The 27,992-nt window shown below is 55.5% G+C and overlaps 1 protein-coding gene across 1 annotated transcript; it reads left to right on the top strand.

Annotated features, from left to right (window-relative positions):
• Positions 1-48: 48 nt before the first annotated feature.
• Positions 49-27,992, top strand: CLPTM1 (CLPTM1 regulator of GABA type A receptor forward trafficking). Its single transcript, XM_065898771.1, has 14 exons — positions 49-120; positions 5,813-5,925; positions 12,698-12,821; positions 13,684-13,842; positions 16,137-16,254; positions 20,479-20,564; positions 21,385-21,505; positions 22,096-22,340; positions 23,447-23,540; positions 25,708-25,898; positions 26,166-26,261; positions 26,566-26,701; positions 27,359-27,526; positions 27,733-27,992. The coding sequence occupies exons 1-14, from the start codon at positions 49-51 to the stop codon at positions 27,990-27,992; spliced, it is 1,983 nt and encodes a 660-aa protein (XP_065754843.1).

The following is a 27,992-nucleotide window of genomic DNA, read 5'->3' as shown; positions in this document are numbered from 1 at the left end:
GGGGACGGGGCGGGGCTGGCGGCGGGGGCGGGGACCCGGAGCGGGAAGATGGCGGCCGCGCAGGAGGCGGACGGGGCCGGCAGCGCCGTAGTGGCGGCCGGGGGAGGCAGCTCCGGTCAGGTACGGAGGCCGAGAGGGGCCTGAGGGGCTCTTCCCCACCCGGGGGGCCTCCCACGGGGCGTGTCCTGCCTCTTTTCACAGAATCCTGTGTACTGGGGGCTCCTTGCCCATAGGGACCTTGAATACCGGGCCCAGGTGGGGCCGGGCAGCCCGGGAGGCTGGACAGTGTAGGGAGCGGGGCCGTGTCGCGCGCCGGGTCCCCTGCATGCTCGCGCCGGGCGGCCACCAGGCTCGTTGCTCGAGCTGAGGACACAGTGGCGCGGAGGGGCGCAGACTTGGACCCAAGCGCCCTGGGTTGTCGACTCCGTGATTCCAGGCTGCAGGATAGTTCCTAGAATGGGCTGGCGTTCACGGGGTGCTCTAGGTGTGGGCAATGATTGATTGATTGGGAGTTTTCTAACTCTGGGGAAGTCAGGTAATCATTGTGGATAAGGGCACGCGCTGTGGAGGCTGACAGACCCATTTTATAGTCAGGAATCCAAGGAACAGACAGAGGCGCCTACAGAAGGTCACCCAGGTTAGATCTGGGATCCATTCCCTGTAGAACTTACCAGCCGTTGCTGAAGCAAGGTGGTCGGGACTGAGATGGGTTTATCTTCAGCATAAACTAGTCCTATGCCGGAATTCGTCCTGGTACTGATGACTTCTGACCCATTGCCACTTGAACTAAACTGAGGTTGCAGAACATACTAGTTCAGGCAGCCACCCTTCAGACGTTTAGGGAATCGATGGAGTGACAGGGAGGTGCTGTCGACCCACCCACTGGGATGTCACTGACACGTGGGAGGCAGCACAGGGGAGAAGAGTGCAGGTTGGGAGGGGAAAACGAAGCTGAAGCTGACACTCTGTGACCTTGGAAAGTTCCTTACCCCCTTCATTTCTCCAGTGGTAAATGGAGGGATTGGACAGGAGGGCCAGCCCTGTGATGGGCCATGAAGATGGCTCCAGCCATGTCCCTTCATCAGTGGAGTGAGAGAGAAGACTGGTGTGTAAACAAAGAATTATAATCCTGGATGACAAGGATGGTGACAAAAAGTCTGTGTCAGAAAGTGAGGGAGCCCAGAGGAGGAGCAAATAATATCACCTGGGGAGGACACTAGGGTGAGATTTGTGTGATGTGACAGAGCCAGCATCCCTGGTCTGGATCTTTTCAGCGTCTTCAGCCAGGGCCTGGCCCTGGGGGCAGCCCTAGGAAATGTTTGTCTCTATCTTTAGGGGCTTCCCAGTCTCGCTGAAAGAAGGTCTTTTCCCCCTCTGCGTTTCTGTTGATTATTGGGTGGGGGGTGATCAGAGAGACTAGGGCTCAGGGTGCCCTGATTGCCCTGAGCTTACAGAGGACCCCTCCCCCACAAGATCTCCTCTTGTCCCACTTCTGCTTAAAATCTTTCAAGACTTATTCCTTTGCTCTCAGGATTAAGTACAAATTCTTTGGTAGATCAAGGCTTTGCATGATCTGCCCTTTTTCCTCAGACTGGGCTAGGATTTCTCAACCTCAGCACTATTGACATTTGGGGTTGGATAATTCTTCGTGGTAGGGGGCCGTCTTGTGCATTGTAGGATGTTTAGCAGCATCCCTGGCCATGCTAGATATCAGTAGCACACACATCTCCTTCCCCAGTTGTGACAACTAAAAATGTCTCCAGATGTTGCTAAATGTCCCCTGGGGGGCAGAATTGTCCCTGCTTGAGTCACTGGACAAGAGGAGCATCAGCCACTGTGAAGCTCTTTTATTTCCAGGAGTGTGCCTTGCGCTCTCTCTCCACCTCGTAGCCTTTGCCCATGTTTCTTTTTACCTGCCTGATCCTTATTAGTCCTGTGCATCTCAGGTGTTCTCTCCCCTAGGAAGCCTCTCTGACCCTCTCAGACTGGGTCAGGGCTCCAACAGTCCCTGGGCTCCTCTGTCCCAGCCCTGCCCGCTTTGGGTTGTCACTGTCTGTCTCCTCCAGTGGACTGGGAGCCCCTGGAGGGTACAGCAGGAACTGTCTTGGCCACCACTGTGTGCCCAGCGCTTCCCAGCTCAGGACCAGGCACAGAGCAAGCCCTCAGCGTTAGTGGAATGAATGGGTCTTGAGGCAGAGGCTGGGCTGAGGTGGAATTCCCATGGTGGATCCAGGCAGTCAGGGAGGATGCCCTGACTTCCTCCCAGCCCCGGCCCAGTCTCATGGCCTCAGCTGCTTCCTGGGCCCCTTAGTGGGTGTTCTGGGGATTGTGTGTGAGAGTGGGCTCATGGGTGCAAGAGCAGGAACTGCTTCTTAGTCACTGCAGCCTCCGCAGCCACTGCTGCCCTCTCCTGGTTCATGTGCAGACCCTCAGCAATCTGCCCCAGCCAGCCTGCTCCTCCTTCAGGCAGGGACTCAGACACCAGGCCCACAGCTCTGGTAATCATTGCTTCAGCTAACGTGGGTTGAATCCCCACTAAATGCTAGTCCCCATGCTGATGCTGGCACACGGCTATGAACAGAACAGAGGCCCTGCCCTCTTGGAGCCCATGTATTTGTTGAGGGCTGGGAGTGGGGTGTGGGGTGGGGTTGGGGACAGGGACAGTGAACAAGGTAAATAAGAAAAATATACAGCGGTTCGGATGGTGCTAAGTGCCATGGGCAGAACTAAAGGTGGGGAGGAGCATAGGAAGAAAGGGGTGGGTAGGAGGTTGCCATTTAAATACAGTGGTCTGGGAAGGGCTTTCTGAGGAGGTGACATTTGAACAAAGACCTAAAGGAGATGAGGGAGGGAGTCACACATATGGTGGGGGAAAGCCTTTCAGGTAAAGAGAACAGCCAGTGCAAAGGCCCTGAGGTGGAACAGGTGTGATGAGGGAGCAGCAGGGAGGCTGATGTGGCTGGAACTGGTGACTGAGGGGGGAGGGGGGAGAGCAGATGGGCACAGAGGATCATGCCAGGCCTCAGAGGCCATGGTGACCACTTTGCCTGTACTCTGAGGGAAGTGGAGCCACGGGAAGGTTACCTTTCTATTGAAGTGTAATTTAGATACCGTAACATTCACCTGTTGTCAGTGTAGAGTTCAGTGGCTTTCAGCACTTATGCAGTTGTGCGGTACAGTCACCACCACCGTGTGGTCTGAGAACACTCCCATCCCTGCAAAACACTCCCTTGTTCCCTTTTGCACTCTCTCTGCCCCCAGCAGTGTCCCTTCTTATTGCTCAGTAGTATTCCATTGTGCAGATCCATCACCGGTCATTCATCGAAAGACTTTTGGGTTGTTTCTGGCTTTACAAGTAACACTGCTATGAACATTTGCGTATAAGCTTTTGTGTGGACGCAGAGTTCTCGTTTCTCGGAGGCAGAGACCTCGGAGTGGGATCGCTGGTTCGGATGGCAGGGGCACATTTAGCTTTTTAAGTAGCTGCGTATTTTTCAAAGCAGCCGCTCCATTTCTCCCACCAGCAGTGTATAGCTCTTTCAGTTTCTCCACGTCCTCGCCAGCACTTGTGATTGTCCATCTTTTTGATTACGGGCATCCTAGTGAAGTGGCACCTTTGCATTTGGCTTTCCTTTGCATTTCCCTGGGAGGCTTTCCAGCCAGCTTGTCCACCATTGCAGGTAAGAGAACAGACCTGGGAGCCAGCCAGACGTGGGTTCAAATCCCTGCCCAGCCTCAAGCTTCCTTTTCTTGATCCAGAATCAGCTCAGACCTGCTGCAAACCCTTGCTTGCCCCCCTCCACCCAGTGCTCCCAGGAGCGAGGCCAGCCCTGAACAAGGGGGCCCTGTGCCTATTCGACCTCGCCCGCCCCTCAGCCAAACCTTTGCCCATACCTCTTCTCTCCCTTAGACACCCTTCACCCAAATGTCAAAGACAGCTCCTCGGGAGGCCTCCCTAACCACCCGGTCACCCCCTCTGCTTGTTTCCCCTGGAACACTTTCCTGTTTACCTTTGTTAATTATCCTGTTAACTGTTCTGCCGGCACCTTTCCCTCTAGACCCTGAGCTCTGGGAGGGCAGAGACCCCAGAGCTGTGTGCCTACCACTGACCCTGCTGCCCAGCACGGGCCTGGCGCACAGTAGGTACTCGGGAGTTACTTTTATCGACACACAGAGGAAATCTGTTCTACCCTAAACGAGCTGGTATGATCACAGCCTGGCCCTTGGGTCAGAGAGCTGAAGAGCCAGAGAGGGAAGTGACACACCCAAGCTCTCACAGCCAGGGACCATGGGACCGGTCCACAGCCCAGGTCTGTCAGACCCCAGAGCCCCACCTTTTACCACAGTGCTCTTCTGCACTTGGGAGGTGAAAGGGAAGAGCTCTTGCTGGTGAAGGGGACAGGAAGTGACAAATGACGCCTTTAACAAATGCTGGCCTCAGCTTCGTGGCAGCCTCATCTGGCTTTGGGAGCCTCTGTCCCTACTCTTGGGGGCATTTGAAGCTGACAGAAGACGTTGCAGAGGAGCGGGCTTGGAGCAGGAGTCGGGGGACTGGGGAGGCCCAGGAATGGGTGGATTGGTGGCCTGAGTGTTCAGGGCAAGCCCTTCAGAGAGTGTTTGTTGATGCCCTGGGTGTTCATTGAACCCCTGCTCTCTGCCAGCCCTGGGCTGGGCAATGCTCCCACCTAACAGCCATTATGACAGTCCTGGGTCCTGTCTCTCTCTTTTTTTTTTTTTTTTGGCGGTACGCCGGCCTCTCACCGTTGTGGCCTCTCCCGTTGTGGAGCACAGGCTCCAGACGCACAGGCTCAGCGGCCATGGCTCACGGGCCCAGCCACTCCGCGGCATGTAGGATCTTCCCGGACCAGGGCACGAACCCGTGTCTCCTGCATCGGCAGGTGGACTCTCAACCACTGCACCACCAGGGAAGCCCTGGTCCTGTCTCTTAAAAGCTGGAGGGTGAGGGGACAACTGGCGGGAGGGAAGAGGGCAAGACAGGGGAGCCAGCAGGTGCAAAGAGAGGGGCAGGAAGAATTTCCCCATCTCGGGCCCTTCCAACCTGACATCCTGAAATTCTCCACTTCTGAGCTTCTGTTTCTGAATGAAGATTGTTTCTTTGGGAAGTCCTGCCTGACTCCCTGGCCTGCCCACACTCCTGTCATCGTGCTGCCATCGTCCTTCCTGAGTGACCCAGACAAATGGCTTAGGCTCCCTGAGCCGCCGTTTGCTCGGCTGCCAAATGGCGGTGTTCCTAGTTCTGGCCTCACGGGGTGGTCTGTGCTGTGTACATCTCACACACCTCTGTGTGGCTCACGATCTGATTGTGTTTTTCTGTGTCTGTCTCACCTGCTAGATCCAGAGCCCCTGGAGGGATGGGCCCCCCACAGGGCTGGCCACAGAGGAGGCGTCAAGAATTGTTTGCCCACGGAAGGACCTTTCAGATAAACAAGCCTTGCAGAATCTGACACCTGCCACCTAACCCCTTCTACGTTGTCCCCAGTAGCCATCTCCTTGCATCCTGGGCTCCAGCCCCAGGGTGCATTGGCCCATCCTCGGAGTCAGACTGTCTCTCTCACCTTCCTGTCTGCACCTGCTGCTTCCCTCATTGCCTCCTCTGCACCAGCCAACTGGTTATGATTTAGGGCTCAGCTCTGCTGTCTCCTCCTCTAGGACCCCTCCCTGACCCCCAGGATAGGCCAGGCGCCCTCTCTGTGGTCAGCCCTTACTGGGCCTCGGCACGTGGTGGTGCCTACAACAGCCTTGGCGCCTCAGGGTGCATCCTCCCTCCTCACCCTGGCCTCTGTCCCTGCAGGTGACTAGCAATGGCAGCATCGGGAGGGACCCGCCGGCGGAGACCCAGCCCCAGAACCCACCGCCCCAGCCAGCACCCAATGCCTGGCAGGTCATCAAAGGCGTGCTGTTCAGGTGAGCAGATGTAGCTTTGGTTTTGTTCATTGAAAAAAGTTCAAGTAAGAAAAGCATAAAGAGGAAGGGAGGAAATTCTCTGGCAGTCCAGTGGTTAGGACTCCATGCTTCAACTGCAGGGGGCACTGGTTCGATCCCTAGTCGGGGAACTGAGATCCCGCAAGCCATGTGGCACAGCCAAACAAACAAACAAATTTTTTTTAAAAAGAGGAAAGGAAAGAAGCACTGAGGATTACCATCATTACTGTACTGCTGGAGACCTTTTTACTTTCTCATAATTCTGGGGGCTGGAAGTCTGAGATTAAGGTGTCAGGATGTCTGGTTTCCTCCGAGGCCTCTCTCCTTGGCTTGTAGCTGGCCGTCTAACTGTCTTCACATGGTCTTTCTTCTGTGTTGTCTGTGTCCTAATCGCCCCTTCCTATATGGGCAGCAGTCAGACTGGATTAGGGCCCACCCTAAGTAATGACCTCACTTAGCCTTAGCCACCCCTTTAAAGGCCCTATTTAGAAGTGCAACACATGAATTTGGAGCGGGGCGGGACACAACTCAGCCACAACATCTGCATTACATAAAATTTAGCATTTTAACTATCTCTGAGTGCACCACCCAGTGGCATTAAATATACTGACATTGTTGTGCAACCATCAGACCATCTATCTCCAGAACTTCTTCATCTTCCCCAAACTGAAACTCTGTACCCGTTAAACACTAACTCCTCGATTCTCCCTCCTACCCCCGGCCCCTGGCCACCGCCATTCTCCCTTCATTTCTGTGAATTTGACTGCTCTGGGTCCCTCCTGTAAGTGAAGTCACACAGGCTGTGCCTTTGAGAGCGGCTGGTGCAGATCCTTTTACACGCGGATGCATGTGACCGTTCCCAGGTACCGGGAGCACAGGGCCTGCCTTCTGGAAGCCTGGCCTCTGAGTGAGGCCCCGGGGAGCTGCTGGGAGGGCGCAGGCGGATCTGTCTGGGACTGGGTTTCTTCATCCGTGGAGCCCCTCCTTTCTCTTCACCGTGCCACTCGCTCCCCTCCCCCCGCCTCCGTGTCCAATAAGGACTTAGAATTTTCTTATATATCAGTTTCTTCTTTTCGTGCTTCAAGCAGCTAGGAATAAAGATTATTTTTATCTTTCCCTTCATTTTTACATAAGAGGTAGCCTATTTTACACAGTTCTACACCTTGATTTTTTTTTTTCATTAACACTATACGTTAGAAATCTTTCCACGTCAGTACATAAGGGAGCTTCCTTCAGATAGACGTTTTGAATACAGCCACAGTGCAGGCTAATTTCCTTCCTCAGGACCAGGCGCCACCAAAAATCAGTCCCGGTGGGTGCTGGAAGACCGTCTCCATCTGGAGTTCTTAGATGGGATTCAGGGTTTGTTTCCAGGGGCCTGTGAGCTCTCTGAAGCATCAAGCAGATTGCATGAGAATGGCCTGTTTTGAGAGTAGAGGGTAGAGCCCGTGGTTTTCAGCACTTCCTCCAACTATACCAGTGGTTCGCTGGAGTGGAGGGCGGGGTGGGAGGGAGAGTTGTCGTATGTCTTTTCATACACTTAAAATTTCCCCGTGAATGTAGAATGCCTACTTGGGGTGGGAGTGAGGATATGAGCATTAGGTGAGGGCCAGCCCTGGTGTCCTAGGGCAGGGCTTCCTGGTCTGGGATGTGGGGATGGAGGGCCCACGGTGAGCAGATGTTCTTCAGGGAACTGGGGATCTGGAATCCTACAGAAAGTCCAGTCCAGTCTGCCTCGTCTCACACACGGAGACACAGGAGCCCGGAGTGCGTGGGCCCCCTGCAGGCCACACGCTAAGCCGGGGCACAGCTGCCTGTGGGTGTCCTTGCTCACACACTCTCCCTTGGCATATTTACTAAAATGGGAGCCTCCCTTGGAAATGGAGGGGTCCCCAGGAATGGCCAGTTCCAGACCTTCCCCAGCCATGTGCATCAGGGACCTCCTGGGGTGGTGGGAGGCAGCAGATAGCTCAGCTGGGCCATGGCCCCTGAGACCCCGGACCCCAGGGCTCCATGGCTTGTCCAGGCAGAGGCAGGTCCCTGTGCCTGATGCTGCCCTTTGGCGTGGTTTGGGGCTCAGCAGGGAGGCACCCACTCACGCTAGAATTCTCTTGTAGTGTTTTTCCATTCTGAAGTTTTTGGTATGCCTTTTTCCTATGATGAAAATAACAATAATAGCTAACACTTCTAAAACACTTACTGTATGTACCAGGCTCCATTCTAGATGATGTATTATATCGTGTGTGTGTACATATCAGTGCATTTAATGCTTGTAGACAAGCCTACGAGATAAGAAGTGTTGTTATCCCTTTTTTTTTTTTTTCATTTATTTATTTTTGGCTGCTTTGGTTCTTTGTTGCTGTGCGTGGCTTTCTCTAGTTGCAGCGAGCAGGGACTACTCTTCGTTGTGGTGCGTGGGCTTCTCATGGCGGTGGCTTCTCTTGTTGCGGAGTGCAGGCTTCAGGCGTACGGGCTTCAGTAGTTGTGGCACATGGGCTCAGTAGTTGTGACGCGCGGGCTCAGTAGTTACGGCACACGGGCTTAGTTGCTCTGCGGCATGTGGGATCTTCCCGGACCAGGACTTGAACCCGTGTCCCCTGCATTGGCAGGCCGATTCTTAACCACTGTGGCACCAGGGAAGCCCTGTTATCCCTATTTTAACTGTTGAGGAAATGGAGGCCTAGAGAGGTTAAGAGTCTTGCCTAAGGTCACCCAGTCGGGAAGTAGGAGAGCTGGGCCTCAGATCCAGATATTGCACCTTAGAGGCTGAGCACTTAACCTCTCTGCTATACAGTTGATCCTTGAACAACATGGGGAGGGGGGTGCCAACCCTGTGTATCCACGTATCACTTACAGTTGGCCCTCTGTACTAGCGATTCCTCCATATCTGTGTTTCCACATCCACGGATTCAACCATCCATGGATCGTGTAGTACTGTAGTATTTACTGTTGAAAAAGATTCGTACGAGTGGTCCCACGTACTCCAAACGTTTGTTGTTCAAGGGCCAACTGTATTGCTTTTCACACCTGCAATCAATAAGTACTTGTCTCATCTAATAATTATAGAGCTGCATGTATCTGAGAGACCCGAATTAACACAATAGAAGTTTCCCTGTCTCTCGTGTACTATCCTGGACCTAGGCAGACCAGGATTCTGCGGTCTTCTGCATCCCAGATTGCTTCCTGCTCTTTGTTCCACCATTGCTAGGTTTTGCCCTTTATCCTCATGGCCTAATATGGGTGCTGAGGATAAGACCATCACGTCCACATTCCAGGAGGGAAGAAGAAGTAAAGGAGGGATGCTCTTTCTATTTAAGACACTTCCCCAAAGTCCAGTAAACACACTGTTTTTACATTTTATTGGCCAGAAGTTCACCATGTGTCCACACCTGGCTGTAAGGCTGGATTTTGTAGTCTTTATTCCAGGTAGCCAAGGGGTCCCGTTAAAATTTAGGAGTCTTCTTTCTGAGGGAAAAGGGAAAGATGAATATTGGGAAACAACTAGCAGTCTGCTACAGTTTCGTTGTGGGGCTTTTATTTTGTTCATTAAAAAATATTCAAAAAGAAAAGCATAAAGAAGAAAATCAAAAATCACCTGAAGGTAACCATTATTCATCATTACCGTATTGGTGGCGGTCCTTTCCCATGTTGATTCACGTGCATGCTGTTTTCATTGTGCAGAGTTTTTTTTAAGACAGTATTGTGTTTTGAGGCATTTTGGGTTTTTTTGCTTACCCCTAGGCCTTCCCTATTCCCCCAAACCAAGGGAATCCATTTTAAAGTCTGATGTGTATTTTATACCTTTCTCTACTTTTATGTTGACGTAAAGGTGCATTACAAATCGTTGGGGTTTTTTTTTTTTTTTTTTTTTGTGGCAAAATACATATAACAAACTCTACCATTTTAACCATTTTTAAGTGTATAATTCTGTGGCATTACGTACATCCACATTATTGTTCAGCCATCGCTGCCATCCATCTCCAGAACTTTTTCATCTTCCTCAACTGAAACTGTCCCCATTAAACACTAACTCCCACTTCTCTTTCCCCCAGCCCAGGTTTTTGTTTTTGTTTTCACATAGTATATTACACAAAAATGGATGGCTACTCAGTACACTTTCCTTCATCTTGCCTTTCTCTTTAAACAGTATATCCTGTAAATATCTCCACTTCATTTACAACTCAAAGACTGTGTATTATGTCTATTCAGTTTTGTAAATTGAGAAAATGACTCTGAATATATTTGTTTTAACTGTCATTTTGTTTCTGTTTTGATTTCTTTCTATCATGTTATTCAGAGTGGATACTTCTGAAGCTCTCTCTCAATATACATTTTGAGGGTTTTATAACATTCTGAAACCTCCAGTGCTTCTGAGCATCTCAAAGTTTGGGTTCTTTTCTTTTCTTTCTTTTTTTAAATTTTTATTGGAAAATGGTTGTTTACAATGTTGTGTTAGCTTCCACTGCACAGCAGAATGAATCAGCCGTACACATACAGAGATCCCCTCCCATTTAGGTTACCACAGTGCCATTAGGTAGATTGGTTTTGGTTTCTGCTGCTTCTCGCTCATAGTGTCTCGTTTCCTTGTGCACCTGGCTTATCTGTGGCTGTGTGTTGATCATCATACTTGGAAAATTATTTATAGGAATCATTCCAGGCCTAGGATGAACCTGTTTTCCTACAGAGAGGACTTGCTTTGCCTCTGCTGGCTGCCTGGAGCATTGTCATTCGGGGTCTCCTTGGTACCAGTTCAAGGCTCTGGCTGTGCCCACCTGGCGTGCGACTCTGAGGAGGGCTAGGCCACACCTGCTTCCCCGTTTCCTTGGCGGGGAGCCCTGTGGAGTCTTAGCTTCTCATAGAGTAGGTCTCTGGTTACCCTGTGTGGGCCCTGGGCTGGCGTTTTTGTTCACCCATCAAAACACCTAGCAGATGTCCTCAAACACCAAAAAGAAGCTTCCAAAAAAAAGGAAAAACAACAAGGACTTACTGTATAGCACAGGAAACTATATTCAATATCTCGCAATAACATATAATTGAAAATAACCTGAAAAAGAATATATATACACATTATATCATATATTATCAATTATATATATATAAATATGTGTATATATAACTGAGTCACGTTGCTGTTTACTTTTTTTTTTTCAAATTAATCAATTAACTTTTTGGGTTGCGTTGGGTCTTTGTTGCTGCACGCGGGTTTTCTCTAGTTGCGGCGAACAGGGGCTACTCTTCGTTGCGGTGCGCAGGCTTCTCGTTGTGGTGGCTTCTCTTGTCGCAGAGCATGGGCTCTAGGCACATGGGCTTCAGTAGTTGTGGCACGAGGGCTTAGTAGTTGTTGCTCGCGGGCTGTAGAGTGCAGGCTCAGTAGTTGTGGCGCACGGGCTTAGTTGCTCCGTGGCATGTGGAATCTTCCCGGATCAGGGATCGAATCTGTGTCCCCTGCATTAGCAGGTGGATTCTTTTTTTTTTTTTTTTTTTTTTTTTGTGATACGCGGGCGTCTCACTGCTGTGGCCCCTCCTGCCACGGAGCACAGGCTCTGGACGCACAGGCTCAGCGGCCATGGCTCATGGGCCCAGCCGCTCTGCGGCATGTGGGAGCCCCCCAGTCTGGGTCACAAACCCGTGTCCCCTTCATCGGCAGGCAGACTCCCAACCACTGCGCCACCAGGGAAGCCCAGCAGGTGGATTCTTAACCACTGCGCCACCAGGGAGCCCTGTAAACACATACTCTTAAAAGCACTGAAGAATGGACAAGACTGCAGACTTACCAGGCAAAAACTGAAAGGAAGATGGGAACCAAAGAAGTAAAGAAGGACTTCCCTGGTGGCGCAGTGGTTAAGGAGCCACCTGCCAGTGCAGGGGTTCGAGCCCTGGTCTGGGAAGATCCCACATGCCGTGGAGCAGCTAAGCCCGTGCGCCACACCTACTGAAGCCCGGGTACCTAGAGCCCGTGCTCGGCAACAAGAGAAGCCACCGCAATGAGAAACCCACACACTGCGATGAAGAGTGGCCCCCGCTTGCTGCAACTAGAGAAAGCCCACGCAGAGCAACGAAGACCCAACCCAGCCAAAAATAAATAAATTAAATTAAATAATTAAAAAACGAATATATGTTTACATATATATATATAAACTTGATTAAAATATATAAGAAAATAGAAGAACATATAGAATATGTTGCTATATCGAGATATATAATTGTAAATGTAAAACTGGTGTTAGTATATTCTTAGTATATTAATTTGTATTAAACTTTTCCAAGTTGTTTCCAACAGGAAAGTTGGTCTGAATAACCTAGCCCAGTGTTACTAAAAATAGGGACTCGCCCATTACTTACTGTTTGCTTCTGCAGTTTTCAGTTGATTTGAAGTTCTGAAATGTTGGTCTGCCTGACGTCTGTGTCCCTAAAATGCTGGGGTTCCAGGTTCTAGGGTTCTCACACTTTGGGATTCCAGGGGACTGGGACGTTAGGTTTCCTAGTTCGGAGGTTTCGAGGGTCGAAGCCCCTGCAGCCCTGTGGCCGCCAGACTCCAGGGAGTCAGTGCCAGGCATCTGGGGTCTATCCCCGGGCATGGCCTTTGGGGGCACCTTGTCTTCTCAGCGGCCCTACAACTGCCTTCTCAGGGATCCTCCCTACTCGATCAGCCCCCGGTTCAGGCCGCAGCAGGTGCTGAGTCAGAAGGTCAAGCAGATCCACGTTGGAAAGAAAAGGCGTGGAGACTCACCGCCTGCCCTGCTTGCCTCCTCAGGATCTTCATCATCTGGGCCATCAGCAGCTGGTTCCGCCGCGGGCCGGCCCCTCAGGACCAGGCAGGCCCCGGAGGAGCACCACGCGTTGCCAGCCGCAACCTGTTCCCCAAAGACACTTTAATGGTAACCACTGGCTGGGAGGCCAGACCCGGGAGAGGAGGCGGGGAAGGTGTGGGGGAGTGGCATGGGCTGCTGGGACAGACGCGATCCCTGGTCACCGTCAGGTCTGTGAACGGGTCCAGGATTGAGAGACTCCAGGTGCATCTTCAGCCCATGAAATCTGAGTCACTCAGGTGACACTTACAAGGAGCAAGTAATTCTTTTGGGTTTGTGGTGGTGGTCTTTCTGCGTAGAAGGACTTTGTTCAGCCGCACCTGCAACAGGTGTTCTAACCTCAGTAATCTCAGCTTCTCCCACCTTTGCGGTTCTCTGCAGCTCTGGGATGCCTGATTTCGTGGAATTCTGGCCAGCAGGGCGACCACCACTCAGCTGTTCTTTATCAGTGGGCCTTCTGGGCTCTGGACAAGGATGGCCACGGGGACTTGGGGAAGGAGGGAGTTCTGAGGCCAGCTCCCCAGTTCCCCTGGGTTCTCAGTAGCCGGCTGACACTCCTGCACGTCTTGACTGTGCTTTATCCATAAGCCTGTGGCGCTCTGACCAAGAAGCCCATGAGAGGCTGAGAGGGGAGATGGTTCGGGGAGGTCCGGATCCTTTCTAACCCCAAATTCTAATTGGCAGACTGGCCATTGTTTAATTGTTTTTTGCTCTCAGACCAGGACAGACGTGGTGGAGGGATGAGGAAGGAGAAGGTTCATTCTACTTGCTGCTGCTCTTCTCTCCACTAACCTTCCCCCCCCCCCCCCGCAAATTGTTCATATTGGTGGGCTCTTATTGCCACAGCGCTTCATCTGCTCTTTATCTGTCAGCCTTCCGAGGGTCCTGTAAGCAGCCCTGACGAAGCTCCCCCCACTTCCCCTCCCAACAGAACCTGCACGTGTACATCTCAGAGCACGAGCACTTTACAGACTTTAATGCCACGTCCGCGCTCTTCTGGGAGCAGCACGACCTTGTGTACGGCGACTGGACGAGTGGCGAGAACTCAGACGGCTGCTATGAGCACTTTGCCGAGCTCGACATTCCACAGGTGGGGACAGCTTCTGGTGTCTGGCCCCAAGGCTGCTCAGCTAGCACTAAGGGCCTTTCCTTGAACCAGCTCCCAGTCCTGCAATCGGGAGTCCAGGTTCCAAGCCTGGCTCTACTCTCAGTTCACATGCTTTGTGACCACAGGCAGGTCCCTGAGGTCTCTGGGCCTTGTCTTCCCCACCTCTCCATTTGGATGGAGTTGGAATTGGCGTAGGATCCTCCCAGCTACTTTCAGGGTTGTGTAAATCTGTGGTATAAACCAGTGAAAGATTAGTAATCATCCCTGGGGGTGGCCAGTCAGCCAGCCTGGTTTGAAAATAATAGTTACTGTTGACTGAGTGCTTACTACGTACAGGGCACCAGCCTGGGCTGACTGGTGGAAACCTCCCAGCAACCCTAGGAAGTGGGAACTGTTATTTCCATTTGACTGATGAGGAAACTGAGGTACAGAGAAGCCCCACCCAAGGTCGCACAGCCAGTGTTAACTGAACTGAACTCAGGCTGTCTGGCTCTGGACTCTGGCAGCCCCAGTTCAAATCCTGCCTCCTCCAGGGAGCTCTCCCTGACACTCAGGCTCAGCCAGCACCCTCTCTGGGCTCCTCAACGCAAGCCATGCCAGCTCTGGGGGGTTGTCACTACCTGAATATGGATCTGTTTTCCCCATGGGACCATCTTGGTCACAGCTCTGTCCCCAGCTCTGCCCAGCAGAGGACTGGGTGCAGAATCAGTGGCTGTTGAATAATCAATGAATCTGATGAACCTGTGAACGTTGACATCTCTTTGGGGCTGCTCTCTCATTCCTTTCTCCCCATCAAGTCTTCTCCTCAGCCTCCTGGGGAGGAGGGAGCATCTCTGCTCTGTCTGGCTCTGTCTGGGTCTCTTTGGGTAGCTGGAAGCAGTGGGCGGATGCATTCTTTCTGAGGCAGATAGGCTAGCCCGTGCTGAGAGGTGGCTCCCACTGAGACTTCATGTCAAGCCCCCAGAAGCCAACCCTAGATCTGAGGAAGACTGAGGGGCAGTAAGCGAGGCAGTGAGAGGAGCTTCCAAGGACTTGGTGCTAACCCTCCTTCCCAGCTCTGTGATGGGAGAGTGTCTAAGTTGTACTTGACTTTAATTTATGGAGGTGGCTGAGCAGCCACACAGGCCAAGGCCATTGGAAGAAGAATTTACTACTTACATTTCCCAAGAGGAGGGGGCCCACCACACTACGCAGGGCCACATGGGGAAGCACCAGGTTTGGACAGGAGCAGAAGGGGCATGGGGAGGCCTAGGCCGAAGCCTTTATTGAGGTTTCCACAGGAAAGGCAGGGCAGGTGGGGAAACACCTTAGGACTGACCTGCTTGCCAGTCCCTAAGGGGGTGGCTGGGGTGTGGACTTGGGTTTGTTGGTTTGCATTTTAAAGTTATATTCAAAGTTAGGCGAGTTTTTTATTATTTCCAGGAATCAGCTAGCCCTGGGAGGGGCGGTCTCTTCCCTGCCAGATGTGAAAACAGCATGAAATATAAAAACATGGTTGACACAGAGGTGGACTTAAAAGGCAGGGAAGTGAGGACACAGCATGGCCAGGTGAATCCCAGCTTACCACGAAGGTCAGATAGGCTGCAGTGCGGCCTCGGCCACCCACCCTGCGCCTCAGGCAGGTGGCCACCCCACTTCAGTTTCCTCATCTGGGTGGGTGTGGCAGGGGGGTGAGAATAGTAGGTGAAAGGCAGAGAGGTAGGACACAGACGGTGAGAGTCAGGGCCACGGGAGAGCCCACAGACTGGGTTCGGATCCACTTGCTGCATGTAGCCTCTCTGTGTGAGCCCCAGTCACCACATCTGGAAAATGGGATAATAACATGACCCAGTGCCCAAGGTTTACGTGAGTTATACGGATGTGACTCACTGGATTGGGCAGTTACCATTTGAAGTGCCAGAGTGGTATCTGGCCTTCGTTGTTTTACCGTTTAATGAATTAAGGCTGCTGACGTTTATCGAGCTCCTATTTATTCTGTGCTTGAGTAACCGTGCTCAGCGCTCTCAGATAATCCTTACGGCCCTGCTGTGCCCTCAGTGCTGATGATCTGCGTCCTGCAGGTGGGCCCTGAGGCTCAGCGAGGCGAAGCCTGAGGCCACACAGCCATTGTGTGCTAGAGCCTGGTTTTGAATTTGAGCCTAACTCCAGTGTCTGGCCCTAACCACTTAACTACACTGCCCACCCTGAACACTCAGTAGACGGGGGTGAGGAAGCCGTGGGGGGCGGGCGTCATGAGGGGCTTCACTGTTCCTTGTCCCCGTCGGACCGCCTTGCAGAGCGTCCAGCAGAACGGCTCCATCTATATCCACGTCTACTTCACCAAAAGCGGCTTCCACCCAGACCCCCGGCAGAAGGCGCTGTACCGCCGGCTCGCCACGGTCCACATGTCTCGGAGTAAGTCCCTCTCCGTCCTGGGGCCCCCGTGGTGCCGCGGGCCTGGACTCCCAAGTCCACAAGGGCAGGCAAGAACCCTGTGCTCAGGGAGGCTGGGGTTGGTGGCCGGGCTCGAACCCCACGTACCCTGCATGCCTCTGGACACCTGTGGGCAGGCAGGAGAGGAATCGGCTTAGAAAGAGCAGGTGGAGAAAGGGACTTCGGAGAAGAGGAAGGGCGAGGCCGGTGTGTGCACAGTACCGGGCCTGGCAGAGCAGACACTCCAGAATGGCCCATGAGAGAACGATGGCCGATTAAACGAGCAGAGGGAGACTGCAGGCCCTTTGCCATTAGTTGCATCCAGGCTGCAGGTTTGAATGCGTCCTGCATGGCTGCGCTGTGAGCCTCCGCCCCTGCACGCGCACCTCTGAGTAGGGCCTCCCTTGACCAGGCAAGCTGGTGAGGGCCACGTCACCGGACAGGCCCCGTTCTCACCTCGCTGGCCACCCTCCTGGTGCCCCCCCCGAGAATCCTGATTGGGTGAGCAAACTGCAGGACTGCCGGTGACCACAAGAAGCCCTGGGTCAGAACTGTGGCCATTTGGGACTTCTGACACGGCCTCATTTTGAAACAGATTCTCTCTGCCCAGGGCATCTTCTTTAAAAAAAAAATTTTTTTAATCTCTTGTTATAAGTACATGGTTTAAAATTCAAGTAATTTAGCCAGACAGTGACACTCGTCTGTCTCCTGCTCTCCCCCTCTCGTGTTCCCCCAGTTTCCACTCCCCGCAGGCAACTGCTTTAGCTGTTTCTGCGACTTAATCTCCAAGGCTCCCAACGATAAGATGGTAATGCAACTTGCTGGTGTTTCAGTTTTGACATTATCTCTTGACTTCCTACTCTGGAAGAGGAAATCTCAACTGAGGAGCACACTTTGATTAGATTCATATTCAGCACTCAGATGGTTTCGAGTGTGTGGCTCTTCTTCCCATCTGAACCATACAGTGCGTGTAGTTTATTTTTCCTTTCCTGTCCAACATCTCCTTTTCCATGAGGTTAATAATTGTTGGCATTTTTTTGCCTGCCCTTTGTGCCTTTTGTCCTTGAGTCCACTGTCTCCTGATCGGCAGCTGTGGGACTCTCTCGCTGCACTTCAGTTTCAGCAGATCTAGAGAACAGACAGCCCCCCACACCCCGCTCCCAAAAGCCCCCCGTTCCCTTCATGTGAATTTTGCGTGCTCCACCTTCACTTTGATTCGCTGCGCCTGTGGACTTGGTTAAGATCCCTGTGGCTGTTTTGGGTGGCGCAGAGACAGATGTGCTTTAATTTGCATGGGTTAGGTCTTTTCCTACCTCTTCTGGTATAGAAATAACCCAAAGGATGAGAGTTTTTTTTGTGACCATCTACACTGGATGAAACAAAACTCTAGTGACTGTACATCAGTACCCAAAGCTGATTTGGAAAAGTCCCCCAGGTGTGCTAAGCGCTGTTCTAAGCAAGTATGTCTGCGGACCGTGCTCTGTAGGGCGTTCCGCCCGGCTGGCTGGCTGGCTGGCTGGCTGGCTTCCGTGGAGCGCATCTGCGAAGATGTGGGCAGAGGCGGGCTGAGGGGTGTGGCCTGCAGGGGCCATCCCCACGGGGGTGTCCCCGAAAGTCTGGGTTACATGTGCCTGACGCTTCAGAGGTTGCTTTGAATGTGACCCAGGTGGGCGGCTGCTCGCTTGCGTCCCAGTTACACCAATCAGCCACGCTCGATGCCAGCACCTTTTGTGGTTTCGTCTCTGGTGAATGTGATCCGTGTCACTGTGTGGTGAGGTCGTGTTCATGGTCAGTGTGACAGACGTTGGTGTGGTCTGCAAAATAGAATCTGCAGCCTGTGGACCTGAGAAACCACCAGAATCCCCCAGGCTTGCCTCACACCTGGGCCCCCTTAGGGCAGGGGCTCGAAGGGACACGGAGCTGGCCACCGGCCCACTCCAGGGCATAGAGCGAGAGTGTGGGATCGGAAGAGCCCCCTCCTCCCTTCCCCAAAGGGCCAGTGGTCAGCTCCCTAGCACAGTACTGTCCCAGAGGGATACAGTGCCCGCTGCAGAAGGCATTGTAAGTTTCCTAAGTGGCCACGTTAAAAAAAAAAAAAAAAGGCCATAAAATGAATGTTAGTAATTTATTGAGGTCAACGTGTTGTCATTTCCACATGTAATCAGTATGAAAAAATTAATGAGGTACTTTCACTCTTCTTTTTCCTGCACTAAGTTTCAAATTCCAGTGTGTGTTTTGCACTCACAGCACATTTCAGTTTCAACGAGCCACATTGTCGGTGCTCAGGGTATAGTTTAACTCCAAGAAAAGGGGGCTTCTTCCTCCCTACGGAAGCCAGGTCCATCTCATATCATAACCCCATCTGGATGCCACCAAGTTGCAAAATGTTCTCCACCTGAGCCAGAGCCTCTCGCCTCTGGGGCTGGCCGGGCACGGTCCCTCCCTTCCCTGGACAGCCTCTCATGGGTGTGGAAGACAGCAGCGGAGCATGTCCCCGGGGAATTTATTCTCCAGGATGCCCACCCTTGGGTGTTTACTGCTTTCCCCTGACGTGGGAGCAAGGTCTCAAATGCGTTAATTGTGATAGAAGTGATGGGATGATATTCATGGGAACCGTAAGAGCAGCTGGCCCCCGGGCTGAAACCCTGAGTCAATTCCCAGAAGTGGTTTTGAACTTGAGCTCATCCATAGAATCCAGAAGCCCCTGGTTCTGAGCGGGTGGGAGGGATCTGAGCCCTGTGGCGTGTGTCAGTGTGACATGCAGGGGTGCTCTGCCGGCTGGGCTCTGTAGAGCAGAGCGCCACTTCGCAGTGGTCCTGCCCAGAAGAGGTGAGGCTTTGATCCCCATTCTCCAGAGCGGGGACTGAGGCCCGGTGAGGTGATGTAGCTCACCAACGTCCCTCAGTTCATGGGAGACAGAGCCAGGATGTGACCCCAGGGCCCCCGCTCTTGGCCAGCTCCCTCTTCCATTTCCCCATCTCCCTAGCACCTGGGGGCAGGATGGAGAAGTCACAGGAGGGACAGGCCATGTGTTGTCCCAGCATAAGGGGGAGCTGAAGAGTTACCCAGCCCCGGGTGGAGGCGGGGAGATGGAGCATGAACAAGCACCAGCCCTGTCGTCCTGGCATGTCTTGGCAGGGTTTGGGGCAGCATGGCAGGGAGCCCGTGGCTGACCTGGCCTCTGCAAAAGGAAGTGAGGTCCACTCCTGCCCGGGGATTCACAGCCCCAAAATATTTCTCGCGTTGGCGGCTCTGGGCCTTCTTCGGCCCTGTCTCAGCCCACCTGTTTATATTTATCAATGCTGCTGTTCGTCACTGCGGGGGGGATACAGCAGGGCCCAAAACGGGCCCGGCCCCACCTGGGGTTTGCAGACTGGTTGAGGGGGCAGACAGCAAACAAGTAAACCAGTGGGCAGGTGAACCAGTGGGTCATGATGAACTGTGGTGAAGGAAACAGAAATGGCGAGGAACCCACCCGGGCTCCAGGAGCCGCCTTCAGTGGAGTGGGCGGAAGGGACATTTAACCAGGGGCTGGAAGGGGGAGAAGGAGCCAACCAGGAAGATCCCAGCCATGCTGGATCCCTGCCGGGGAGGCGCAGCAGCACGTCTGCCGGCCCAAGGTCGTCTGCAGGCCCAAGGTTGGCGCATTTGAGGAGGAAGGAGTGGGGTGCGCAAGGATGAGAGGTGGCGAGGGCTGAGGTTGGTGGGGCCGTGGTGAGCACGTCAGGGCCCCTGCCCGGGGCAGCGGGGGCTGTCTAGGATTCTGAGGCAGTGGGATGACTCGATCAGTTACTTGGATCTTAGGGGCAAGAGTGGCCACTGGGAGGCCAGTGAGGAGGTGACTGCGGTCATCCAGGAGGGGGCGCCGTGGCCGGCCTGGGGTGGGGCTCTGGAGGTGGGAGGCAGTGCTCGTATCTGAAGCATGTGCCGGAGGGGCTATTCCCCCCCGGGTGGGCTGATGGAACAGATGCAGCAAATCCTGGAGGAGGAGACTCCTGGGGCAATTTGGTGGATGCCGGTGTCACTGCAAAGATGGGGAACCTGGGGCTGGGGTGAGATTTGAGAAGGCAGTGCAGGCTTTCTGGTTGCCGTCGTCGGTTGGTGGGTGGAAGAGTGGGAGCCGGGAACCGGGTGGGCAGAGGCCTGGGGCCCGCGAGTGCCAGCAGGTCTCACATCCACCCCCTTTCCCTGCCTCCTCGCCCTCAGTGATCAACAAATACAAGCGCCGGCGGTTTCAGAAAACCAAGAACCTGTTGACGGGAGAGACGGAAGCTGACCCAGAAATGATCAAGGTAAACACAAGCAGAGCCGTCGAGTTCTGGGGGTGCCGTCCAGCCCGTTCCCAGCCCAGCAGCCAGACCACGGGGGTTGTCTTCTGACACCACCACTGAGCCGCTGGCAGCCGGGGGCTTTCACCTTTCTGAGCCTCAGTTTCCCTCCCGGGAAACTGGGTTAGAATGTAGAGCTAGCTCTCAGGGAGTGGGGGCGTTGCCGGTGAGGTTACAGCTGACCTCCAGCAGTGGCAGGGCGGGTGATCTGTGCGCCTTACACGCACCCACCTGGAAGCCTCACGCCAGCCCTGTTGGGTGAGTCCCGTCACAAGGAGACTTACACAAAGTATCACAGCCAGGAAGTGGCAGGGCTGGGATTCACACCCAAGCAGCCGGACCCCAGAGCCCGGGCTCGGCCCGGCACAGATGAGGTACCTGCTAACGTTGGCTCTAGAAGGAATACTCCCGGTTAATCCGGGGACGTTAACCCGTGGTGGCACCAAGAGTCTTCCTCTCTCCACGAGGTGGTTCCAGGCGGGAGGGCGGCCCCTGAGTATGGAGGCTGCACGCAGGTCCCACACTTGTGCGGTCGTGGGGCTGTACTTTGCAGCCTGGTGCGCCGTGCCATCCATATGGGCAGGCCTGGGTTTTCTGCTCCGTCAGGTGGCTGGGGGCAGCCAAGGCAGCGGGGTCTAGAGGCTGGTGCGGGGACTGGCCAGGGTGAGCCCTCGGCCAGCGGTCGCTGTGGTGGTTGCTCTTCTGCTGTCGCGACTGTCACGGGAGTCCTCAGGAGGAAGTGAGCAGGTGCTTCTGAGACCCACCAACCCCTGTCTCCCCTCAGAGAGCTGAGGATTACGGGCCTGTGGAGGTGATCTCCCACTGGCACCCCAACATCACCATCAACATTGTGGACGACCACACGCCGTGGGTGAAGGGCAGCGTGCCTCCTCCCCTGGACCAGTGTGAGCCCCCGACCACCCGCTCGGGCTCCTGACCAGGCCATTTTCTTGTTTCCTGGCCCCACCCCCAGCCCGAGATCTCTGACTAGGTCTCCACCCTCCCAAGCTTCCTGCCCCGCCCCTCTAGACACTCCCCTTTCTCTTCCTCTCACAACCTCTGGTGACCCCAGCCCTGACCACCTTGTGTCCAAACTAGTCTCATCCAGCCATGAGCTTTTTTCGGAAAAGGTGCATCCGTTGCCAGCCTTGGAAATTGAGGCAGCATCACTTAGGAACCCAGGTTTCTGACTTCTTTTACTAAAGCCTGAAGAGTGGAGAGCCTCAGGGCAGCCACAGCCTGTAGCTGAGCTGCAGCTGTCCCCTTCAGCCAGGGCCTACCCAGCCCTCCCTAGCCTGCCCTCTCCCTGACTCCTTGGCACAGCCCAGAAATGTTCCCTGTGCCCCAGTCTCTGTCCCAGGGGCCCCACTGGATCCCTGCAAACATCCGAATTTGACACCTTTGTCCTCGGAGGCTGAGGGGTCTCCCCACCCCCGTGGGTACCTGTGGCCTCTGGTCCAGGCTGAGCGGTAACCCCTGCCCCGTGTGCCTGCAGATGTGAAGTTTGATGCCGTGAGCGGTGACTACTACCCCATCATCTACTTCAACGACTACTGGAACCTGCAGAAGGACTACTACCCCATCAACGAGAGTCTGGCCAGCCTGCCCCTCCGCGTCTCCTTCTGCCCGCTCTCGCTCTGGCGCTGGCAGCTCTACGCCGCCCAGAGCACCAAGTCGCCCTGGAACTTCCTGGGCGACGAGCTGTACGAGCAGTCAGATGAGGAGCAGGACTCGGTGAAGGTGGGGGGGGGTGGCGGGAGGCTCCCAGCCCCTTCCTGGCGGCAGGAGGGGAAGGGGAAGTGGGCCAGGCCGATGGCCTGGGGGCTGCGAGCAGATGCTCCCCTGCCCACAGTTTCACAACCTCCCAGCCGCCCTCCTTGCAGTGGGAGGAAACACACTCGGCCCTCTGGCTCTGGCTCACTCTGGGGGTCCTGCCTCTGAGGCTTCCACGGTCCTCCTCTTTTTTTTTTTTTTTTTTTTTACATTTATTTACTTATTTTTGGCTGCGTTGGGTCTTCACTGCTGCTCACGGGCTTTTTCTAGTTGCAGTGAGTGGGGGCTACTCTTCGTTGCGGTGCGCGGGCTTCTCATTGTAGTGGCTTCTCGTTGTGGAGCACGGGCTCAGTAGTTGTGGCTCACGGGCTCTAGAGCGCAGGCTCAGTAGCTGTGGCTCAGGGGCTTATTTGCTCCGCAGTACGTGGGATCTTCCCAGACCAGGGCTCGAACCCGTGTCCCCTGCATTGGCAGGCGGATTCTTAACCACTGCGCCACCAGGGGAGTCCCCATGATCCTCCTTGTCACGGCTTTTCTGTTTGCAAGGCCTGGCCCTCCGGGTGTGGATCTACCCCTCCCTGCTTCTTCGGCCCCATGTTCTGCCTCCCTGACTTTGGGCTCTGACTCCATGTGTTTGCTCCCTCTCACTGTGTCCTTGAATATTCTTCTCTGCCTGTGTCTGTCTTGTTGAGCCTGGTCTTTGCTTGCCCGGGGCTGTCTTTGGTGTTGGGTTTCTGTCCCTGGCTCTGACAGTCCCTTCATCTCTCTCAGTTATTTCTCTGCCTACCCCCATCACTGTCTCCCCATCTCTCCTCTGTCTCCATCTTTCTCCCTCCCTCTCCGTGCATCCCTCGCCCACCTCTCTGTGCCCATCTACCCATCTCTGACCTGCTCTCCTCCCGGCCAGCACCACACCCTGCTGGGAAGCCCTGGGGTCAGATATGGGGAATATCAGGAGGTTCTTCCAGGGCCCAGAGCCAGGAGAGATGGGTCGGCTGATGAGGGCACTGCAGCGGTCAGCCCCCGGCCGGGGCACAGCAGCGCTCACAGCATCTCCCCCACCCCCACCCCAGGTTGCCCTCCTAGAGACCAACCCCTACCTGCTGGCGCTCACCATCATCGTGTCCATTGTCCACAGTGTCTTTGAGTTCCTGGCCTTCAAGAACGGTAAGGGTGGGACCCTGGGCCCCGTGAGAGGCCGTGGGGGACTGGGGACAAGGGGGTGTGTGGTGGGAGGATAGGGCCTGCTCCCTCCCTCTTCCTCTTGGGCCCTCCCCCTACCTGGGGCCTGTCAGCCCCACTCTCCAGAGGCCTGGTGAGCAGCCGCCAACTCCCAGCCCAGAAACTCCCATCTACCGGGCGTGGCGCTGGGGGAGGGGCTGGGCCTGGTGTTCTGGCAAAAGCCAGGACAGAGCCGCTAGGAAGCAGGGCCGGGGAACTCCAAGGCGGGGAGCAGGGAAGCCCCAGAGCTGCTTCTGCTGCCCTGCCCGGCAGGCCGCCTGTTGGGGAAGACCCCTCGGGTTGAGTGGACAGGGCCCATCTGAGTGGGAAAGTGACAGCCCTGTCCCAGAGGGCCCCAAGGTTCCAAAGGCCAGCAGTGGTGATGGCCAGCGGTTGAGGGGGACCGGCCACATGCCAGGCACGGTTGGAGTGCCCTCCAGTGAGCGCATTGAGCCCTGCAGCCACAGCCCCGTCAGGAAGCGTCGTTACCCCCACTGTCGTAGCAAGGACCCGGAGGCTTGGGGAGGTTGGTCACCTGCCCACAGCCACACAGCTCCCAAGTGGCAAGGCCAGGATTTAGATCCAGGCAGCCTTCTCCATACTCCAGGCCCTGCTGGCCCCTTCTTCCTTGTCCTAGAGAGCCCTGGTCTGAAGGAGGCCTGCTGCTCTGCAGCTTCTGGAGGTGGCAGTAGTAATGGGTATTATTATTGTCATCGTCATTCTTATTAAGAGGACATTACCATGATTGAGTTACCTTCTGGAAAACTATGACATCAAGACCAAACAGTAAGTGGTGCTCACCCCTGTAGGGAGGCGTGTGTTAGCCGTGGTGCGTGGAGCCCTGGCTGTGCCAGGTGGGCGCATGCGTGCAAACGCTCTTGCTGACTGCAAGCTGGGTCCCCTAGGGTCCCTTTTTTCCTAATGACAGATGAAGGCACAGAGGGGGTGGTTACTTGCTCAGGGTCACAGAGCAAGGGCATGGGCCCTGGGCGAGCCCGGCCTTACACCCCGTGCTTGCTGCCTCTCTGGTCTGAGGCAGAACTCGGATCCACCACCCCCACCAGAACCCTGTCTTCAGACGCATTCTTCCCAGTTAGGATTGGGGGGGCTCCTGTGAGTGTCCCCTTCATATCTCCCCAGGGTCTGATGGTTTGAAGGGAGAGGTGTAAGCCTACCAGGTGTGCTGGAGCTCTGGAATCAGAGTCAGAGCCGGAGGGGTGGCCAGCACCCGGGTCTCGCCCCTGTGTGGCCTTGGGCATGGCTTCTCGCCTGGAAGACGGGCATCGTGCTGGGTCGGCCTGCTGTGGCAGTAGGTGTTGGACACACAGCCCAGGCAGAGTCCAGTGGTGCCGTTTTCCTCGTCTGGCCGATGGGAAGACCAGGGCTGGGAGAGGGGCTGAGTTGGGCCCTGTCGGGGGTGGCCAGGGCCCGGGAGAGTAGTACTGGAAGAAGCTCTGGTTGGAGAGCAGAGCCCATGGCCCCTGTGCGTGTCCTGAGCGTGTCTGTGGGCGGGTCCCTTTTTTTATTTTTTTTTTTGGCCACACCTCGCGGCATGCGGGATCTTAGTGCCCTGACCAGGGATTAAACCCACGCCCACTGCAGTGGAAGCGCGGAGTCTTAACCGCTGGACCGCCAGGGAATGTGGGCTGGTTCCTTCACAGGTTCGGGGTGGTGGGCTGGAAGAGGCGGTCTTGAAGTGCATGTCCCAGACCTTCCCACCCAGCGGAGGCGCCACGGTGCCACGGCGGACAGCTCAGGTCTGTTGTCACACAGACCCGGCTTCCATGCAGATTCCGCCGGGTCAGGCTGTGTGGCCTTAGGGACGTGGCACATGGCAGCAGTCTCCGCCACCGTCACTGCCAGGCAAGGGACCGACCGCACCCTGGGGGGCAGGGTGTGTCCAGTGTGAGGCTGCAGAGATCCTGCCTGCCTGGGGCTCCGCTGGCGCCTGTGGAGCAGACTCTCACCGCAAGGGGGGGGTAGTGTGCGCCCTCCTCCCGTGGCATACCCAGTGCCGCCCCGGGGGTGTGAGGAGGACGGGGCCTGAGGGAGCTGCGGGAGGGACTCGGGGGCTCCTCACCCTCCTGGCTTCCTCCCCAACTCCTGTGCACAGATATCCAGTTCTGGAACAGCCGGCAGTCCCTGGAGGGCCTGTCCGTGCGCTCCGTCTTCTTTGGCGTCTTCCAGTCTTTCGTGGTCCTCCTCTATATCCTGGACAATGAGACCAACTTCGTGGTCCAGGTCAGCGTCTTCATCGGGGTCCTCATCGACCTCTGGAAGATCACCAAGGTCATGGATGTCCGGGTAAGGCCAGGCTGCCATGCTGTTTCAGAAGCTGCCAGGGGTTGGGAGCAGGGTCGTGTGGCCCAGCCAGACCCTGGAGCTGGCCCCTAGGGGATTCCCAACGCCTGCCACACTCCCAAGACCAAGGGGATTTTCGCACCAGGGGATTTTTCGGGTCACACGTGGGGCAGGGGAACTGGGAACGGTGGGGAAGGGCGGGAGCTGGAACTGGCTTGGGGGACAGGAGCCAGCGTGGCAGCTGACTGCAACCTCCCTCCCTGTCCGCAGCTGGACCGGGAGCACAAGGTGGCCGGACTCTTCCCCCGCCCAACCTTCAAAGACAAGTCAACATACGTTGAGTCTTCGACCAAAGTGTATGACGACGTGAGTGTCCCCACAGTGGGCCTCAGGGAGGGTCTGCAGGTACCCACACGCTCCTGGGGACCCAGGACATGGCTAGGGTGCCTGCCTATCGGCCGACAGCCCCATACTTCATGGCTTGCATCATACCCTCTAGTGTCCCCTGCCTGCCACATATACTTCCTAGCCAAGTCCAGAGTTCCCAGGGCCACCTGGAAATTCCCCCGGGCTGGCCTGCCACACCAGGTGTGGGTGTGTGAGGGCGGGGAGCAGGGGTGCCAGGTGGGGCCCAAGGAGCTGGGTCCCAGCCCCACCTTGTGCCCCACAGATGGCGTTCCGGTACCTGTCTTGGATCCTCTTCCCACTCCTGGGGTGCTATGCCGTCTACAGCCTCCTGTACCTGGAGCACAAGGGCTGGTACTCCTGGGTGCTCAGCATGCTCTATGGCTTCCTGCTGACCTTCGGTGAGCAGGCCCTCGCCATACGCGGCCCCCGCAGTCAGGGCAGGCGTCCAGCAGCAGTCCTCAGCCGCGTGCTGGGCCGTGCTGGGCCTCGGCAGTGAGCGAGTCGGCCTGGCCCCGCCCTCCCGGCACTTGGGGTCCAGTGCGGGAGACAGACCTGTCTCCAGACAGGGACACTTCAGGGGGAGCAGGGGTGGCACGTGGACAGCCTCAGAGAGGTGCCCGGTCCGGTCTGGGAGTCAGGGAGGGCTTCCGGGAAGCCTTGGACAGTGCATTTCAGTCCTCGTCCTCAGGGGAACGGACAGAGTAAACAGACAAGTGAGTTACAGCCTGTGATGAGTGCTCTGAAGGGGCCAGAGTGAGAGGGCCGTGGAGGCTGGTCAGGTGTCCCTGACCTCCATCATCACCTCTCCGAGGAGATGATACGTAAACTGAGGCCTGAAAGGTGCCAAGGAAGGAGCTGTGCAGAGATCTGTCAGAAGGCAGAGCAAGTCCGAAGGCCCTGAGGTAGGATGTGCCTGGGGTGTTGGAAACAGCACGGGGGCCAGTGTGGCTGGGACAGAGTGAGTGAAGGGACAGAGGCCAGAAATGCAGTCAAAGAGGTGGAGGGTCAGGACACCCCTTCCTCTGCTCATGGCTGCCCCTTCCTCTCCGCCGCAGGCTTCATCACCATGACACCGCAGCTCTTTATCAACTACAAGCTCAAGTCTGTGGCCCACCTGCCCTGGCGTATGCTCACCTACAAGGCCCTCAACACCTTCATTGATGACCTGTTCGCCTTTGTCATCAAGATGCCTGTCATGTACCGGATCGGCTGCCTGCGGGACGGTGAGGCCCGGCGGGCAGGTGGGTGGGCTGGCCGGCAGGCTCCCACCAGAGCTGGGCACGGGCAGGGCCCTGGTCTGAGGGAGGTGCGCCTGCCTCGGCCTGAGGGCTCAGCCCACTCTTTGCAGGACCCCCCTGCCCCGAGTCCGACAGTGATCCGGGTGGGCCCTGCCCCTTCCCCTCACGCTGCCCCCTCACCCCACCCCCAGATGTGGTCTTCTTCATCTACCTCTACCAACGGTGGATCTACCGCGTCGACCCCACGCGGGTGAACGAGTTTGGCATGAGTGGCGAGGCCCCGACAGCAGCAGGGGCCCTCCCACCGGCCCCCGCCCCCACCACAACCACCGCCACCGCCAGGGAGGAGGCCTCCACACCCCCGCCCACCAGGCCCACCCAGGGGGCCAGCTCTGACAGCGAGCCCCAGGAAGGCCCTCCAAAGCCAGCAGAGGACAAAAAAAGGGATTAG

The sequence above is a fragment of the Phocoena phocoena genome, chromosome 20 (genome assembly GCF_963924675.1).
Source record: "Phocoena phocoena chromosome 20, mPhoPho1.1, whole genome shotgun sequence".
Classification (NCBI taxonomy): domain Eukaryota; kingdom Metazoa; phylum Chordata; class Mammalia; order Artiodactyla; family Phocoenidae; genus Phocoena; species Phocoena phocoena.
The sequence above is the reverse complement of the archived record's forward strand: the minus strand, read 5'-3'. Positions and strand labels throughout refer to the sequence as shown.

What these genes read in the sequence shown, in the direction of transcription:
- CLPTM1 (XM_065898771.1), top strand. Translation starts at nt 49, where the DNA reads ATGGCGGCCGCGCAGGAGGCGGACGGGGCCGGCAGCGCCGTAGTGGCG. An exon ending in CGACCAAAGTGTATGACGAC is followed by an intron (nt 26,262 to 26,565) that starts GTGAGTGTCCCC and finishes TGTGCCCCACAG; the next exon opens with ATGGCGTTCCGGTACCTGTC. An exon ending in TGGCTTCCTGCTGACCTTCG is followed by an intron (nt 26,702 to 27,358) that starts GTGAGCAGGCCC and finishes TCTCCGCCGCAG; the next exon opens with GCTTCATCACCATGACACCG.